This window comes from Centruroides sculpturatus, unplaced genomic scaffold (genome assembly GCF_000671375.1).
Source record: "Centruroides sculpturatus isolate CEXI.00-Female unplaced genomic scaffold, Cexi_2.0 scaffold117, whole genome shotgun sequence".
Lineage (NCBI taxonomy): Eukaryota > Metazoa > Arthropoda > Arachnida > Scorpiones > Buthidae > Centruroides > Centruroides sculpturatus.
In genome coordinates, this window is record NW_019384308.1 from 270038 (window position 1) to 290632 (window position 20595).

Sequence of the window (20595 nt, forward strand, 5' to 3'; positions counted from 1 at the left end):
GTATTACTGTACACAGATTTATGCAGGTTGATAACTAATTAGATGTGAACAAGTACCTAATGTAAATTTTAAGTAATCCAGGTATGATCATAAGCTTGTAAAAATTGCGTAAAAATGATAATGTCGCTTCCATATTTATGTAAATTTACTGTCGTTTAGAATAAATAATTGGAACTAGTTCAAATATTTATAAAAATAATACTTAACACAGTCCTTTATATATTTTATTTATTGGATAATTCTGTTATTCGGTAATGTTATAATGTTAAAAATAATTTACTTGAACTAATGTGTAAATTTTATATGACAGGTATGTCATGTAAAATTATCACAGGTATTTTTCCTTACTATTTTGAATATCAAATGTTTAAATTCGCAGATAAAAGATAGTTTCTGAAACAATTTTATTATATGTAAATAGAGATGACGTCACCTTTGACTACTTCATTGAAAAAACTAAATTTGAAACACCAGACTCCATATTTTAACACAAGAAGAGGAAGAGGAAGAAAGAAGAAGAAGAAACACCATAAGAGCTCAAAACTTATTATTTCAGGTAAACTTAATTGTGCTTACATTGGAAATTACAATTAGAACTACACTTAAACGGATATATAAATTAATATAATGAAACTATTGATGTTTATTTCTACATAAATAACCAATTTTTTTAGCATTAAAAAGTAAGAAAATTGTAACAAATGGAAATAAAATGACAAAAAAAAATTAGAATAACAGTTTGACCATGACAAAAAATTACAATATTAGTTAAATGTGGGTTAAATATAGGAAATACAACAAAATAAACTTAATATTTTGTGGCGTCGCCTTTTGCCACAATCAGTGCTCGCAATCTGTCGGGCATGGTGCGGATTAACGCTCTTAAAGCGGTTTTGCACGACAATCCTTCTCAAGTTTCTCTCATCCCTCGCAGTCGTTGCTCGTTTACGTCCACATTTCTGGCGTTTATTAGTTAAAACTTGAACACGGTTTTGTTGTTTCAGTACTCTAGAGACTGCAAGCATTTTACATAATTCGCAATTTACTTTTGTGTTTTTCCTACTTTGTACAAGGCTATGATAATATCTTTAGTTCTGTCACTAATGTCGCGCTTACGCCCCATGTTGTACTGTTATACTGCTCTGCTCAACAATGTGGAAATTTGCATTACAATATAGTTTTTATGGGTGTTTGGCTGCTTTTGCTAATATTCTAATTTTAGGTCTATAGTAAGTGGACATAAAATTGATCACTCAGCAAAATCGCTTATTGTTAAAAGTCTGTAATAGAGAAAATTACTTTTTTATAGTACTAGTGATTCGCAAACACCTAAGTTTATTAGAAGTGACAATATTGACATTTCAAAATATATTGGCAAACAATACATTTCACTCGAATGTAAGGGTAAAATGGATCATACTCAATATGGGTGAAATGCTTTTTAATTATGATAATCAAACTAATTAAACACAAACACATTAAAGCAAACTCACTAAATTAAAATAGTTTAAAGCAAAAAATTCAAGAACAATTTTTACACGATAGGTATGGAATAAAGGCTCTTTTAGTGCTCACAAAGCAGAGAGACAAACCTATTCCTTACCATTATTATATAACTAAGCGATCCTAGGATTCTACTTATTCAAATAATGATCATACAAATAATTTTGGGTCAGTTTAAAGTTTATCTTTTTTTAAGATTCCAACTAGATACAGATGGCTAACAACATGAAGATACTAACAGTTCTTCAATAGTTTGTACGGTCATTACTTGGATGAGTAAATTAATTCTTAGGACTTTATAATTTATGTAAGAAGTATGTAAATTGCTATGAATTCCCGAATTTTCACCAGGGATCTGCAGATGTGTATAAATACTCGTACAACAGATAATGTGTTCCTGACATGAGCGAATTAACTTTGGGTACATTCTATATTCTGCAGTTAGGTGTTAAGTAATTCTCTCCCATTGCAATACACTTATGCCAATATTTTTTCCAATCCTCGAAACACGCTTTAAAGTCGTTTTCGTGAACCCACTTCAATCAACTTAAAACTCTGACCACGAAGCAGAAATTTTAATCGCGAAAACATAAGAAAAATCACACGGTGCCAAATCAGGTGAATACCGGTCTTGCGGAACCGTATTCGTTGAATTTTTAGCCAAAAATTCACAAACAGACGCATTATCGTGGTGCAAAATCCATGAGTTTTCTCGCCGCAAATCAAATCGTTTTCTACGAATTGCTTCACGCAAACAACACAAAACGCTTAAATAATAATCTTTTTTGATAGTTTGACCAGTCGGAAGGAATTCGCGATGCACAATATCAAGACAATCGAAGAAAACAATCAGCACGACTTTGATTTTTGACCGACTTTGACGCGGTCTTTTCGGTTGCCTTTCACTCGATTGTTAAGCTATTTCGGTGTCAAAAGTGTAGATTCTTGTTTCATCACTCGTAATGGTGCATTTTAAGAACGATTTGCCTCGAGAAAGCATTTCCTCGGCACACGTTGTTTTTGAAAAAATTCAACGCTTTCGGGACGACTCAAGAAGCGACGCGCCGCAAGCCCAAATGATCTTTTAAAATTGCTTGGCAAGATTCAAATGATACCTGATCGTGTCCAATAATATTCCTAACTGTTAAAGGACGAACATTAAGCACCAAATCGCTGACTCTGGCGATATGCTGTTCGTCAGTTAAAATGGATGGTCTACCGACGCGTTATCTACCTTCCTCGAACATCGTGTACCACTCGAAAACTCTTGTTTCTGATAGACTATCAGAAACAATTTCAGAGACATTTTCATAACAGTAATTCCGTTGAAAAAACGAAATTTAATTCACGTTCTTTGCTCAATTACACTCGACGTTTTGAAATATCACAGGCACAAGAATTCGTCACGCACAAAACAAGCGTTTATTTTGCAAACGAAAATGGACGACGAAATACGAATTGATGCTAGATGTTGATGAAAGTCCTACCAAACGACGAAAAAAAGACAACTCCCTTTTACACGTTCAGTTTAAATAAACCATTCCCGATACATTCTCTGTTTATATATAATGATAATAGATAAATGATAAAGTATAGAGACTGTTTTAAGTATCTAACATAAGAAAAACCACGTGGTCAAACTGCGGCTCGCAAGCTGCATGCGGCTCTTCTCCACCCTTATTTTGGCTCCCATATATTTATACAATTTCTTTTTATAAACTTGGTATTATAATTCTTACACGTATATAATATTTTTGTAAGTTTTCTGACTATTACGTAGTTTAATATACACAAGGATTTTAAATATAACTCGCAACTTAACTTCGAACAGGCAACTGAAAGCTTAGGGTACTGTACTGTACATTCATAAAGTGGAAAAAGTTAATAAATAAAGTATGGCTCCAGCTATGGTTTACAAAAAAAAATAAAAAAATTGTCTCAATCACTGTAATATGCGTCTCCATACATGCCTGAAAGCATTATTCCATGCCTGAAAGCATCATTAATTGGAGGCAATTAGTTTATGTGCATCCATTCTTCGCTTACAATTACCACTTCTTGGGTGCTTCCTTTTGCAGCGTACACGTCGGAAACTCGTCTAGGCTCGATGCAACGAAGGCACGGCAAAAATCTTGTGGAATAATCCATGCTTCCTAAAGAACCGTTTACAGCTAATCTTTTGTTCGAGGCTCTTTCTTGAGGTCACGCCAAAGATCCTCGATTGGATTCAGAGCAGGCGAATTTGGAACCCAGTTTAAAACATGGACTCGATTTTGGAGAAGCCAAGCACTAGTGGATCGCAGTATGCGGCTTGGCGAAATCTTACTTGAAGATCGCGTCTCCCTGCGGCTTTGGAAGGCAGTAAATGCAGTGCGAAGATACGCTGCGGAAAGCAAATGGAAAATTGCCTGGTAGCATTGCTCATTGACAGTCCCATCATAAAAAGCCAAATCACCTATATCATAATATTCAAAACACTTCACACTTGAACCATGCTTGAAAACGACTTCCTGTTTCGCACAGTTTTGGTTGAGGTCTTCAATCGGCCAGCGAATGACTCTATGTTCGATATTTCCATATACGACTGGAAAGGGCGACTCGTCAGACCAAACGACCGTCCGCCATTTATTTTCCTTCCAAGACAGGTAGTTCTTAGCTCAAGCAAACCGCTTCTTTCGCTGAACTGACGTCAACATAGTCTTTCTCTTACTCTTGTACGAGCAGAGGTCATAAAGACTAAAAGTTCAAAATGTAAGGGTAGGCTTCAGAAATGTTATGTCAGAATTGTTTTGAAAACAAAAATCATAATTTGAAAAAGATCATGGAAAATATCACAAGAATTCAACGAGTTAAGATACAAGATATGTCTATAATTCATTTCTTACATTTTCTTTTAGAACACCTTTCTGATAATCTAAGTGCAGTGAGTGAAAAATAGAGTAAAAACTTCCATACAATGTTACGAAATCAGAACGAATATTCCAAGGATACTGGAATATGAGTATGATGCATGGTAACTATTACTGTATTAAAGAAAAGAACGAAATATACAAAAATAAATTTTCAAAGCTACCTTTCAAAATCAAAAGAACACGAAATTCTCCGAAAATAAAGGCTGGTAAATCTATATAAACCTCAACATTTTATACTTTGTTGAACATTTTGATAACTGGAAGCAGTGCCAAATTTCCCATCAGGCACGTGAGGCACATCACTAGGGACCCCGAAATCGGTAGAAATAAAGCAATTTTACCGTTTCAATTGTGTATCAAAACTTAATAATTCTATAGTACAATAAGACGTATAATAGACAAACAAATAATAATAGTAAATAAATAAGAATAATCTAAAACTATGTACGTACTGTACATAAATCACATATTATAAATTTACACAAGTTTACTAGAAATTGTGGATGAAAAATACAAAAATAAAACTAAAATAAAAATGTATGCATTACGAGAAACTCAAAGGCTGGTTCCAATAAAGAAAAATCTAAGAAATAAAATCTTTCATAGAGCGAATCATAACATTCATAAAACATTCAGACATTTATATTGTTTTTATGGAAAAACTTACAAGAATATGGATCCATAAATAAAAAGAGAGAGTAAATTTTTGGACACGTAAAGTCGAGCTCATGTTGTCAAAATTGGGAAAAAATTTATATAAAAATCTAAATTAGGATTAAATGTATTAATGCTTGAAATTTGTAAAATTATAAACATTTATATTATAAAAATTTTAAACATCTGTGTACATTACATTACAATTATACATTACAAATGTATATTTAAAACATATTTTAAACACATGTTCACACAAATTGTATCAAATTAAATATAACATGATAGGCGAAATAATTTTTTGAACATAATGCCTATGAAAAGTATTTAAATCTCTAAATAAAAATTTAGATTTATCAAGTATAATTTAAGCAGATTCCATACATTTGGAAGAACGTGCACCCATAATTATTGGAAAATCACTTGAATTTAAACTTTTTCTCGTCCCCACTATTAAACTGACAATCTATAAATTTTATTTTATTGAATTAATTCGAGGAAAAAAATTTCATTGGATATACACCATTCTAAAAGAATAGGATTTAAATTTTCTTGAGGCAGAAAAATGTCGATTATTTTATAATTCACGTGACCATGAATGTGTTAAGTTACTTTTGTTTACTTTAATACATGATGGTATTATTTTCTTTATTTATGCAATTATCAAAACTAGTAGTTCATTTTATTGTGGAAGTAAAAATATAAACTACCAACAAAATAAAAATATGAATTTTAAAAGAGGTGATGTAAAATTTATTTTTTAAATTGTAAAATGCCATTAGATTCAATAATTTTTCTTCCTTTACGTAAAGTTCTATATTTCAAATTACAGTTCCATACCATCGTTTAGAATATTTAAGAGAGGAGGAGGAGGAAGCGGAAGCGCTAGCGCTAGCGGAGGTGGAGGTGGAAGAGGAAGAGGAAGAAGAAGAGGAGGAGAAGTCAGGGTTTGTTTAGTGATGGTTTTTTTAAGTACTTTAAGATAAAATTAATCATGCGTTAATCATGTATTTATCATCTGACGAGGAAAACAAATTTTTTTCATGCGTTAATATTTTTTAAATTTAATTTTAAGACATTTTCAATAAAATACATCCAGAAGAATGTAATTAGCTTAGTAATTAAAATAACTAATGATTTTTTTCTAATTATTCACGTAAGTTTATATTGTATAAGATTGCAAAATAACATTACGTAGCAAAACCTCTGTTACTTTTATATAGAGATTTCAAAAATACACTTCAGGATTATAATTATTCTAAACATATAAATTTTCTGTAGGAAAATGGCCTACAGTAAATGGCACTACACTTGACTAAAACATTATAAAATTTCATAAAAATTGATAAACAAAGTATTAAATTGCATCATGTTATTTATGTCAGTAGGATAATTTATAGAGAATTGGCAAATTTATTTATTTTAAAATAAAATTTAAAAATTATACAGTTTTTGCTCTTCTTTGAAATAATATTTTTGAATGTAAAATACTGTTTTAAAAGCCATATTTCATATAAAATGATCATCATTCTTAATGATGATATAATTGGAAAATTCTTTATTTTCGAATCACGATATAAACAACAATTTAATAATAAAGTAACTTACCAAAAACCTTGATACCATTTTTTATCAGAAAATTTTGTAATGTTAATGTATAAGATTTAAAGCTTTTCTGATAATGAAAGTATGATTTATATATTTCATTAAAACAATTGCATTTGTTATTTTCTAACTTAACACTTAGTGATAGGATAGCGTCAAAGAAAAAAGAAAAGAGTATGAAGTTATTGAGTGAGTACGAGAGGTTGATTTAAATGAATTAAATTATAAATTTAGTAATTTCAATAATTTTTAAATATCACAGATCGCATCCCTGCAAGATATGTTGTAACTAGCCTAGGCTTTCTTACTTTTTGCATCTTCTATAGCCAAAGAGTTGTAATAAATGTGGCTATTGTTGCCATGGTTAATAACACAGCGTATATGAAAGTTAAATCGAACCTGAGCAATGAACTAAATGAAATGTGCCCCGATACAAAAGGCACCAATGTAACGTTCAACTATAAAAGTGTGAGCAAATTTTGAATTATTGATAAAATTTAATATTAAAATTAACATTATAATATAATATTTTTCATTCTGAAACAAGAATGGGTTGACTTTAGTTTATAGATTAAATATAGATTTAAATAACAATAAAAATAATAGAAAAAATTTTTAAAAATCTATCTTTTAGGGTGAATATCTTTGGTCTCCCTCAATACAAGGTATCGTTTTAGGATCATATTTTTACGGATTTATATGTACCCAAGTGGCAGGAGGCATGATAACTGAAAAACTTGGTCCTAAAAATGTGTTCACTGGCACTTTACTAATTTCCTCGTTAGCTACTATGTTAATTCCATTCTTGTCTGAACATGGAGCCGCATTAGTTATTGTGCTAAGATCGCTAACGGGATTAGCACAGGTAAATTTTAAAGAAAAATTCATCAAATTCCATAATATATTTTAATTTGTATGTTCTTACATATATTGAAAAACGTCACAATCGGTAGCTGTTTAACCATTCTAAAAATCATATTGTAATTTCTTAATAAATTTAAATACATTTTTTGTCATGTTAAGGGTGTAGCGTATCCAGCCATGTACACATTGCTTTCTCGGTGGTCCCCTGTTGTAGAAAGAGGTACTCTTGCAGCATTTTGCTGGACTGGGAACAATATGGGAACAATCTTATCGATGACAGTTACTGGTTATTTATGTGAATATGGTTTTAGTGGCGGATGGCCATCGGCATTTTATGTTTTTGGTATATATACACTATTCTTCTAATAAATTTTCTCGTAAAAAATTAAAATATAAAAACTTACTACTTATGTTTTAGGTGCATTAGGATGTTTGATGTTCCTAATTCTTTTGTTGTTTTTATACGAGAGTCCAGAAAGTCATCCGAGAATATCAAATAAAGAATTGTTCTACATTCAGCAAGATCAAACGAATATAACTGCTAAACAGGCAAATTAATTTTTTAATGAAAGCTGAATACTTTAATATAGAATTATAAACGTCTATTGTTATTTTCAGAACATACCTTGGAAAGGTATACTCACTTCAGGAGCTGTTTGGTCTTTAGCAATTGCTAGATTCTTTTCTGCTTGGACATTTTTTACATTACTTACTAAATTGCCGGCTTATTTTGAATCTGTTCTGCATTCTCCCATTGACGAGGTACGTACTGTACTGTATAGTATATCTGTTGAGGTTCAGGCTTAAAAAATAGATTTGAAAATTAATTTATTATATCAAATATTAAGTGATTTACTTTAACACACTATAGTAAAAGAAAAAAGAAAGATTTAGGCTGTATTTATGTTAATATCGTAGCAATACCTAAACTATATTGAAAACTTTATTACAAATCAATATAATTATATAAAATTGAGAAAATTTATAGAGTTATATTAATTTTATACATATAAATATTTACAATTAATAAAATTTGTAAACAATTGTTCTATTATTAAATATTTCTCTTTAAAAGAATGATGAATATTTTTTAAATACTAGGTCTATATATAGAAATAAATATAAAATTTATACCAATAATGTTTAAATTAGAGTATTTTTATTTATAAAAATATTAATAAATTTAGAAAGAAACATTAATATATATTACTTTCAAACAAAAAGTCATAAATTCAGATATCTTATAACAAATTAAACACTATCATATTAATAAAAACATTGCTAAATATTGAAAATTATATGTCTAACCATCGCATTATAATTTGAACAAGACATAAACATAAGACATAAACTAAAAGAATTATGAACTATAGGGCATCAAATTCACATTAATTATGAAAATTATGCCCTAAATTTGAAAGTTGCTTATTTATAGGCCTATATAATATATAAGCAATTTTCAAATTAAATTTCAATGAGATATTGTTCACTTTTGACATAAAATATTCCTACTTAATTTGTTTAAACAGGAATATTTACGTAAGATATTCTTATTTTGATTAATTTATTTTAAAATACCTTGTAACTTAAAAAATGATTTTACTTAGAAATCATTGATTCTTAGCTGAAATTTTTTTCCATAAACATTTCATTGTCAGAAGAAAAATATATTTTGAAATAAAAGATGAGGTTTTATTTTGTTTTTAAACCTATTTAAATAATAACTTAAACTTTATTTTAATGTGAAAATTTGTTACTTGCATTCTAAACTGAATACAAACATCATATATTGATATATTTTCAAAACACTGCGACTAAAAACTTTAGACATATGATAATCATATCCTTAAATCAAGTTCAAAATTACATGCTCCATAAATGTCTACTGATATATTTAGTGCTTGTATGTATTAAGTAGCTAAGTAAGTAAGCAAACTAATCGCATAAGCTGTTTCCTATGAAACACTTACGCTTACTTATGCTATATGCTTGTCACTCAGGAGCACATCTTATTGTAGGAAGTAAATGCAGTAGATTCACTTACGAGGGAATTTTGTATTTGAATTCATAAATTCTAGAATTAACCATTAAATTAACTGTACAGTTTATGTTTATTAATCTGTGATGTTATTTTTTTTATATCCGAACTTAAAGATATTATTATTATTATATTAAAATCTATTTAAAATGTAAATATTTTCATATTTACATTTTAAATAGATTTTAATACGTGATGAATTTAAATTAAAAACACGAGCAAAAGTTCAGCTGTTAATTTGATATGATTATCAAAATATAATGGTTATAATTAAATTAAAATTACATTATTTTATTGCAGAATGGGTGGATGAACTCTGTCTTTCATTTTTTATTGGCTCTTTCGACTTTGTTTTGTGGTTACTTTTCAGATTTTCTCAGGAAGAAACACATTTGTGGTTTAACGACTTTAAGAAAGTTCTTCGTATCGGGAGGTAATTAATCTTATAGTCTAGTTCTTATCGCATTGAAGAAAATTAATATGAAATGCTTCTGTTTATACAGGTCGGCTGTTAGTCAGCATCTGTTTGATGATCGTCACTCAGATCGGATGCGATAAAACTTTGGCCATCTCACTTCTGGCAATTTCGTTGACTGCTTTCGGAATGAATGCTGGAGGAGATGTTCCGATTATCATGGATATGGCGAATAATTATGCGGGTATATTATCAAAATTAGATGATAAGAATATGTACTTAACATCGTTATTTACAACGACAATGTTTTACAGGAATATTGTTTGGTTTAACCAACGGTTTTGCTTGCTTGGCAGGAGTGTTTTCCCCTCTTATAGCGGGAGTTATACTAGATAAAAATGTAAATACCATTAAAGTTGTTATACATATGAATAATTAACTAGTTTAGTTTGATTAACCTGCTATCTATTTATATACAGAGCGAGTCAAAAGTTTCTTGCACCCTTTTTATTCCAGAAGCACTGAAAATATATTAATCTTGTAGTTATATAGGAAGTCATGCTCGAAGAATCGGATGGAACACTTTGTTGAACTTGAAAATGATTTTCAAGGTTATTTAAAACAAAACACTTTTACTCTTCATGAATTTAAAGCTCATTTTTAAAAGGAATTAATATCTTGAACATCTGTTTACACAATGCAAATTAAGAATCCAGAAAATGGTTTTAGACTAATTATATGATGCTCTTTGTTATTGGAACATCTACGTTACCTCTGCTCATTAAAAGGTTACAATACACAAGGTCAACAAAAAGGTTCCATCGGATTCTCCACGCATGACTTCCTATGTAACTACATTAACAAAATTAATATATCTTCAGTACTTTTGGAATGAAAAGAGTGCAAGGGACTACTGACTCGCCCAATATACGTAATTGCTTACATTATTTTTACAGGAGGGAAGCTTGACTCAGTGGAATATCGTCTTCTATTTATCAAGCGGATTATGCACATTTGGTAGTTTAATATTTATTATTAAAGGCTCGGCTGAAATTCAACCTTGGGCTAACCAGCAGTCTGAAAGACAAAAGTCAGTCCAAAAAGTTAACGCTGGAGAATGCATCTCCACCTTATGACACGATCGTTTTATATAATTCCTGCTTTCTGGAGAAAAAGCAAAATTTTGTATCTATAAACTCTATGTAATATATTATTAAATTACTAAAACTATAACGTTGTATATTTATATTTAATAGCTATATAATAAATATGAAACTATAATTAGTTTTTGTTACTAAAATAAAAATTTTTAGAAAATATTGTCTTAATTCACGTTAAACTTTAAAATACTGTATATATATATAATCATTTCATTCTCTCATTGTACTGCTTGAATATTATTTTTTAAATCCTTTCTCTCTGAAATTTATGTTAAAATGTAGCGCTAGACGTAAATTAATACGCTTGGATATTAGAAATAGGCGAATAATATCCACGAATACTCGAATACATGCAATGTTGAGCCATAAATACGCAACAGCGGTTCCAGAACACCCAAACCTTAACTCAAAATTAAAATATTTGAATAACATAAGTACCTTTTATTAACACGTGCAGGACGATGTATTGCGGATGATCTGATAAACCATATTTGCCATCACAATGTTTTTAAAAACATTTTGAAGTTTAAACAAAAACATATTTTGTACCAAGTAAATAAGCAGACTGTGTGTTTTTAATATTTGTTTTCATAAATAAAAATATGCAGTAAGTGAGAATAAGAACAATTATTTATTAATATATTATAGTTAAGATAATAGTACTTAAAAAAAAAAGTTACTTTAAAACTCAAATTCAAAATTAAAAGTTTGAAGTTTTATTTCAAAACTTAGTAAATTGTTTTTCTTTTTACTTTACTTTATTAATAAATTGAAACAAATAAAACAAATTAAATAATAAACAAATTATAAAAGGTACTTTATAACTCTTTCCGCCGTGTGGGCACCGAGAGAACCGTTTTAGCAGGCTCACAAAGAACGCCCAAGTCGTGAGAACGAATCTGACATTTGAGAACTAATCTGACATATTCAGACGAATCACCCCCGAAAAATTCTGGGATTTTTCGACCTGTCCGGAACACAGAGCTGTAGGCTGCCACCTTAACCGCTTAGATATTTGACCTATATGAACTAATAACTTCACTAAGTATTCCTGTATTCGAGATCTGGTTAACGTTCGAATTTAAGAAGTGATATTCGCCCATTTCTAGTGGACAAATGTGGTCATACGTACCGTATAATCTATACAATTCTCAGTTTTCTATCTTGCTTATTTTATTCGCTATTCACATTGAAACAATTTATATTTATACATATATTTTTTGAAATTCCTTGTCCATGTAGTTTTCTTGGCAAGAGTTGAGGAAGTGGTTTGCCATTGCTTTCTTCTTTAGAGGAAGAGGGGAAGGCAACGGATAAGATGGATGGAAGAAATTGAGAAAGTCACAGAAATGAAGCTGGAGGAGCTACGAGAGACAACAAGGGAAAGATCAAGATGGAGAAGACTTGTCCATGAAGTCACCAGGAGTCGACGACGACTCGATGGAACTTAACAACAAAAATATATATATATTTTTCTGTTTTTTTTTTGTTTTTACTTTCCCGGCTGCTATATATAATAGAGGAAAGGTATGACGATCGGTTAAAAAATGATCCCCCCAGATTTTTACATTTTTAGATTCAGGANATTTTTACTTTCCCGGCTGCTATATATAATAGAGGAAAGGAATGACGATCGGTTAAAAAATGATCCCCCCAGATTTTTACATTTTTGGATTCAGGAGACTTGAAACGTCAAATGCAAAAAAATTGCATTTGACGTCAAGAAATACAAAAAAATTCGGGGGTAATTTCTGTTTGTATTGATGTTAGTGTGTGGGGGGAAGCACAATTTTGTTCAGTGTTTGAAACTTAATAACTCCCATGCTTTTTGTCGAAAATTTTTGAAATTTTTCAGGGAGGTTTGTTTATTGGATGAATAGATGCTATTAAATTTTGGTGGATAAAGATCGACGGGTGGGGAGATAATGGGGTCGTGTATATCTCGAGTAGGATCGGACTTAATGACGATTTTACTCATTATTATCATTTAAAATTTTTTATAAAACTCATCACTGCCCTCAAAATTAAGCTTTTTGCCATTTTATAATAGTTAAAATGTAAAAAGGCTTTTAAACAAAATATCATAACAGATAGAGACAACAAATGTTCCGGGAAAGTTAAGCAACTCGTTGCTAGATTTTTTAACAGTAAGGATGTTAAATCTAAACAAACGACATAAAAATATGTAATATTTACTAGATAATTCATAAAAATAAGAGTTCGGATATTGAACAGATACTCACTTCTTTATAAATTAGATTTTGTAAAAATTAATTATTTTTCAGATGTATTCCCAGCTAGATACATCCTTACTTTAAAAAATCTTTATCTTAAAAATTCTAGCAACTCGTTGCTAGAATATTTACTTCATTTTATTCGTTTTTTAAATATCTACATTTATTTTAATCATTAAATTCTTGTATGTATATACTGTATCTATATTACTTCCATTTAAATATACTTATCAGATTAATCTATTTTGTATCAAGATAATGCAATATATTAGTAATTACGATACGTGAAAAAGAAGACAATTCTTTTTTGATATTGGAAATAAAAAAATCACGAAACTGNACTTTGTGGTCTCATTCTGATTATTAAGCAATTTTTATTTTCCTGACTGTTATATCTATATATAACAGATGGAAAGTATGACGATCGGTTAAAAAATGATCCCCCCAGATTTTTACATTTTTGGATTCAGAAGACTTGAAACGTCAAATGCAATTTTTTTGCATTTGACGTCAAGAAATACAAAAAAATTCGGGGGTAATTTCTGTATGTATGGATGTTAGTGTGTGGGGGGAAGCATGATTTTGTTCAGTGTTTGAAACTTAATAACTCCCATGCTTTTTGTCGAAAATTTTTGAAATTTTTCAGGGAGGTTTGTTTATTGGATGAATAGATGCTATTAAATTTTGGTGGATAAAGATCGACGGGTGGGGAGATAATGGGGTCGTGTATATCTCGAGTAGGATCGGAGTTAATGACGATTTTACTCATTATTATCATTTAAATTTTTTTTATAAAACTCATCCCTACCCTCAAAATTAAGCTTTTTGCCATTTTATAATAGTCAAAATGTAAAAAGGTTTTTAAACAAAATATCATAACAGATAGAGACAACAAATGTTGCCGGGAAAGTTAAGCAACTCGTTGCTAGATTTTTTAACAGTAAGGATGTTAAATCTAAACAAACGACATAAAAATATGTAATATTCACTAGATAATTCATAAAAATAAGAGTTCGGATATTGAACAGATACTCACTTCTTTATAAATTAGATTTTGTAAAAATTAATTATTTTTCAGATGTATTCCCAGCTAGATACATCCTTACTTTAAAAAATCTTTATCTTAAAAATTCTAGCAACTCGTTGCTAGAATATTTACTTCATTTTATTCGTTTTTTAAATATCTACATTTATTTTAATCATTAAATTCTTGTATGTATATACTGTATCTATATTACTTCCATTTAAATATACTTATCAGATTAATCTATTTTGTATCAAGATAATGCAATATATTAGTAATTACGATACGTGAAAAAGAAGACAATTCTTTTTTGATATTGGAAATAAAAAAATCACGAAACTGTCTGGAAATTAATTAATTATTTTTCTTCAAAAATTAAAATTACTTTTTAAAATTTCTGAAATTACAAATTGTTACCTAGCTTATTTATTTGACAGAAAACAAAAGAATACAGTATCAATTAATGTAATCGCAGGAGATGTAATACAGAAAATCATGATAACTTATATGAAGAACGGAATCATGCAGATTTCTTAATTGTATAATAAAAGAAAAATGGTTCAAAGTAACTGGTAAGAAAACAATTACAAATTCTTCAGAAAAATAACGCGAAGAGTAGCCTATTGCATCTAATTTATTTTAAAAGAGAAAATATTCGGGTATTATTAATTTTAAAGTTATAAAAAATACATTCTTTTATCATCAAAAACATCATATATTTTTAAAACGAAATCAATACGAAAGAGTTTTTATACCAAATTTTATATGGTAACCAGTTTTCAAATTCCTTTTCATTAAAGAAAAGCTTTATAAACAAACTGAAGTTTCCAAAAAATAAATAAAAAATTTCTTCATACAAAGTCATATCAAATTGACATTCTTAACTGTGGTGATCAGACACATTAATATAGTATTTAATTATGCTGGTAGCAAAGACTGCAAAGAATAGTGAGATAACAATGGTAGACGACTTCATAAATCATTAATAATACATAGATAATAAATAACAATCTAATAAAATAAGATGACAGTAATTTTCGCAATTTAGACGATAACACAATCAAAGGCTTTTTTCCTTTGAGTTAAAAGATATTAAAACATCTTCAGATCTGAAAGAATAATATATAAACAATCCATCAATTTATCTTAAAAGATATAAAATCTGATTATACAACACGTGATGCTTAAAAAATTAAAACATTCGAGGAATAAATTTATTATTTATCAGATAATTTAATAACAATATCGTTTTTCAAAATGTATCATGAGTGTTATATAAAAGCCACAAAACTGTGACACGAATTACTGAGAAAAATGACACTGGAAGGTAATTTTATCATTTAACACTTTGTAAAATTAATGTTTTTATTTATGTTTAATTTTAATATACTTTATATTTTTCAGATGTATTTCCAGCTAGATACATCCTTACCTTATTGGCATTCCTTACTATGTGTTTTCAATATGCTCAAAGGGTCATACTTAGTATAACTATGGTAACAATGGTCAACATTACGGACACAAATGGTCAAAACTTAACCGAACGACTTGTTAAAGATGATAATGTTGAAATTACTCAGATTTACAAAGAAGTGAGTATCTGTTCAATATCCAAATCCTTATTTTTATAAATTATCTAGTGAATATTACATATTTTTATGTCGTTTGTTTAGAGTAAACAGTATGATTGGTCACCAACCACTCAGGGAATTATGCTTGCCGGATTCTTTTATGGTTTTTTGTTTGGACAATTAAATGCCGGATGGGTTATTAGCAGAATTGGAGCTAAATTAATTTTTGTGGGAGGCACAGCAGTTTGCTCATTATCGGTTTTTATCATTCCATTAATTACAGATTTCGGTTATGAAGTTGTTGTGATTGCCAGAATTTTTACTGGATTATCACAGGTATTTGTTACTCCCTTTTCTTTATACAATTTATTATACGTAATATTAATCTATGTTATTTATTGTATAAAAGGGATTATCATTTCCTGCTATGTATAATCTCATCGCTAAATGGGCGCCAATAAGAGAAAGAAGCGCATTACTTTCTATTTCTGTTTCTGGTAATAGCATAGGAACTGTATTGTCTATGATATTAGGTGGTTATTTATGTAAATATGGATTTTTTGGAGGATGGCCATCAGCATTTTATATATTTGGTAAGCGACATTAATGATTTTGTACAAAATTATTATATGCTAGGCGTTTTGACTTCAGAATTTAATTTTTACAGGTCTCTTAGGATTTGTGTTGACTATATTACTTGCTGTATTGATATATGAAAGTCCAGAAGTGCATCCAAGAATATCAAAACAGGAATTAATTTATATAATTGAAAACACTCCAAATGTTACAGATAAAGTGAGTAAAGGTTAATATTAAAACAATAAAACTGTGTTGAAACTGTATTTATTTATATATTTATTTCATTATGACAGAAACAACCTATTCCTTGGAAAAGTATCCTGACATCAAAACCAGTTTGGACTGTAGCAGTTACTAAATTTTGTTGGGGCTGGGGTTATTACACAATATTAACAAAATTACCTGTGTATATGGAATCTATTTTGCATTATTCAGTAGATAAGGTAATTTATCTATTTTGTGATTTTTATTTTTGATATTTAGAGTTGCGTAACTTATATTTATATAAGTTATATCTTTTCTTTAAATTATAGAATGGCTTTCTTAATGCATTATTCCATACTGCGGAAGGATTGAGTTCGGTAAGCTCAGGATTTTTATCCGATTACTTACGTAATCGTCAATGTTTAAAGATAACTGTGATAAGAAAGATATTTGAAGCCGGGGGTAAATTAATTTATTTTAAAATTACCTATATCATTCATAAATATTCAGTTAAAATTATTTTAAAACAATTTCTTTTTGTTATAGGGATGTTAGGGCCAGCGATATGTTTAATTTCTATACCGTTAATAGGTTACAATCCTTTAATGGTTATAATAATGTTAACATTATCACTAGGATTGTTTGGAATGACTGGAGGGGGAGATTTTCCAACTGTTGTTGATATGGCACCTAGTTTTGCAGGTTATTTTCAATAGCAAAATGTAAGATAATTAATTATGTTTTGGATATTAAATACTTTTATTATTTTTCAGGTGTTATATATAGTTTAGTAAATTCTGTTGGATGCTCATCAGCAGTTTTCTGTCCTTATATAGCTGGTATATTACTTGAAGAATCTGTAAGTGACTCTAATTATTACTGTTATATGAAATTTTTGTTTTTAAATAATAATAATTAATATTACAGCACGGAAGTATAGAAAAATGGAGCCTTGTGTTTTATATATCAGCAGGATTTTTCGTTTTTGGAGGAATTTTGTTTTTGTTAACTGCATCTTCTGAAGTACAACCTTGGGCAACCATTACAAAAGATGATAAACCATTGTTTAGAGAAAAAACTGATAATTTTGTTGATAACAGTAAAGAAAGTGATGTAAATGTTAAAGTATAAATTAAAGGATTTAATTTATACTTTCAAACTTGTAAATGTATTTTATTTTCTTTTAAAGTAAGGTCTGTGAACGATTTCTTAAATATTCTCAGATAATAAATATTTTTTTACGTTTTTACGCTGCTCTCATTTTTAAAAGTTTTTAAACAAAATATTTATATTTTCATTATTATATTTATTTACATCACAATAATAAAAATTTAAAAAGTTTTGTCGATTTGTTACACATCGAAGATAAGATGGAAAACTACATTTACAGGGATCATTCTTTGTTTATTCTATTTTAATATACTGTATATGTATGTGTATATAAAAAGGCATAAATACAGTACTGTAATGTGTAAAATTTCTTGGACTTCTAAATATTGAATAAGTAAAGTATTTGAATGCTTAATTACATACTACAAAACTTTTTACCTAAGTATTTATATATACAATAACCCGAATTAAGAGATGAAATAAAAAATGAATAAAAACGTTTTACATAAAAATACAGGGTAGATCAAAAGTCCTTTAACATTTCAAATGGTCATAAAAAATAAACACGCTGTTTTAATCAACAACTGTTTATTGTATTTTAAAGTATATTATAAAAGAGTTTTATTAAATTATAAAGAGTTTTAAATTATAAAGAGTTTTATTTTTTGAATACAACATCACATAAGTGTAGCCTTGTTTATTTTTACACTCCTGTAACCTGGACCGGAAATTTTCCATGACCGCCCGACAAGTGGTTGGTGAAATGTTTTGCATTTCATTGGATATGTTTTCTTTTAATTCTTCAATAGACTCTGGGTTGCTGATGTAAACTTTACTTTTAAGATATCTCCAAAGGAAAAAGTCCATTGGGGACAAATCCGGGCTGCGAAGTGGCAAGTTAATGTCACCTCTTTTGTTATATCAGTTTTTGGCCAATTCCTTGCTTCAATTTCTGTACAATTTGAATTTTGTACGGGTGTAAATGTAGGTCCTTGTGTAGAATGCGATTTAGAGATGTTCTGGCCACATTTAAGACACTAGACCGCTTTCGAGTGAACAGGCGCGGTTGCTCTCGAATAGACGCTCGTACACGCTCTATGTTTTCCGGCTCTCTGGACGTCTTGGCTCTCTGGACGTTCTCCGGCTCTTATGTTCTCCGGCTCTCTGGACGTTCTGGGGTCGGCCGAATCGTGGCTGCGTTAATGTTGAACCCGTCGTCTCGACTTTCGCATCTAATTCTTAATTGTTTGAATTGTTGGAGCTTGAGTTGCGTTCCGTATATTGTAATGAGGACAAAATTTCCGTCTAGCTTCGGTCGCAGAATCGTTGTTTTTCTATAGTACTCGCGAACACAAAGCGCACGTTGACACTAAATCCCTATTGGCCTCTCTCCCATCTGATACCTTCCCCGCCCCGATACCAGCGCCCACGTGGAAGCAGCGGGCATTTCAAATATTAAGAGACTTTTGGTCCACCCTGTATAAATTAAATTGCAAAACTGAATTTACTGACATCATAATTTTCAAATCAAATTTTTTGTGTTTCAAAAATATCTTTGTAAAAATTTTAAGGCGTTAAATATACAGCATTAGAAAACTAAGTAATGTTCAGATATTGGGTAACTCGAATTACATTTGTTTTCCTTCTAAAGATTCTAAAATTCTTGTCTAAGTAGCAACTAATATGGTTTTAGTATTCCATATATATTTGAATGTATTACGATGATCTAAAAAAATTTAAATATAACAATGCTTGTAGTCGGAGAATATATTTAAAATGACAAATCTTACAGACAAAGGATAAGCATCAAAGATTTGCCTGATTAATCTCTTCTCACGTCACGAATGACGTCATTAACACATTTAATTTGTACGGTATTAAATATCTTATCCTGATTTTTCGACGTTTATTTTATTAAAAACTTTTAAAATTTAATAAAATTTAATTAAAACATTATAAATGTCCGTTTTTTCAATAAATTACAATATAAATTTATCATTTTGTAAGTTAATTTGACATAATTCTAAACAGACGATCTCCGATAATTTCGACCGTTAAATCAACGGTTTCATAAGATTTTAGAGATAAAATCAGCTATCTTTGGCTTTATTGGATGTAAATCCATTAATTTTCAATAAAAATTATACACAATCCACTTTTCTAGGCTTTAAAATAACTTACCTTCACATATTTCATTCAAAGTATGAACAAGACGCCATTATTGTTCGTCTGCTTTCTGTAGCCTCGTTGATAAAGGTTCGAGATTATGGATATTAAAACTTAATTAAGATAAAATAAAAATGAATAAAAACGTTTACATAAAAAATATAAATTAAATTGCAAAACTGAATTTACTGACATAATTTTCAATCAAATTTTTTCAGTTTCAAAAATATCTATGTAAAAGTTTTAAGGCGTTAAACCTATAATTTATAACATTGGAAAACTAAACTGAAATGTTCAGATATTGTGTAACTCGAATTACATTTTTTTGCCTTCTAAACACTAAAATTCGGCACAATTCAAGATCCGAATGTTTGGAACCTTAACAGAGCTGTAGAGCATACTTGTAGGAACAAAAAAGTCAAAGAAACCATATCTCTACCAGTGACCCTTCGCAGGATATAGCCCCCTCCCAAAATTACTCTATGTGACATATTCCTATTCTTTTTATTCTATCTTCAAACCCCCACGGGTGTGTGTGTGTTTTCCAACTCCAAAC

The 20595-nt window shown here is 29.5% G+C and overlaps 1 protein-coding gene across 1 annotated transcript in view; it reads left to right on the top strand.

Moving 5' to 3' along the window:
- LOC111619972 overlaps nt 1-17923 on the top strand; it is a 28926-nt gene extending 11003 nt beyond the window's left edge. Inside the window, exons 11-30 of the mRNA XM_023361810.1 lie at nt 5902-6016; nt 6817-6863; nt 6937-7142; nt 7309-7539; nt 7698-7881; nt 7957-8087; nt 8157-8300; nt 9877-10009; nt 10080-10235; nt 10306-10391; nt 10948-11125; nt 15814-16001; nt 16083-16316; nt 16390-16573; nt 16648-16775; nt 16853-17002; nt 17093-17225; nt 17310-17465; nt 17537-17622; nt 17691-17923. Of these exons, the coding sequence (XP_023217578.1) occupies nt 5902-6016; nt 6817-6863; nt 6937-7142; nt 7309-7539; nt 7698-7881; nt 7957-8087; nt 8157-8300; nt 9877-10009; nt 10080-10235; nt 10306-10391; nt 10948-11125; nt 15814-16001; nt 16083-16316; nt 16390-16573; nt 16648-16775; nt 16853-17002; nt 17093-17225; nt 17310-17465; nt 17537-17622; nt 17691-17894 (3074 nt within the window). The 3' untranslated portion in view covers nt 17895-17923. The remainder of the gene's footprint in view (nt 1-5901; nt 6017-6816; nt 6864-6936; nt 7143-7308; nt 7540-7697; nt 7882-7956; nt 8088-8156; nt 8301-9876; nt 10010-10079; nt 10236-10305; nt 10392-10947; nt 11126-15813; nt 16002-16082; nt 16317-16389; nt 16574-16647; nt 16776-16852; nt 17003-17092; nt 17226-17309; nt 17466-17536; nt 17623-17690) is intronic.
- Nucleotides 17924-20595: the final 2672 nt, after the last annotated feature.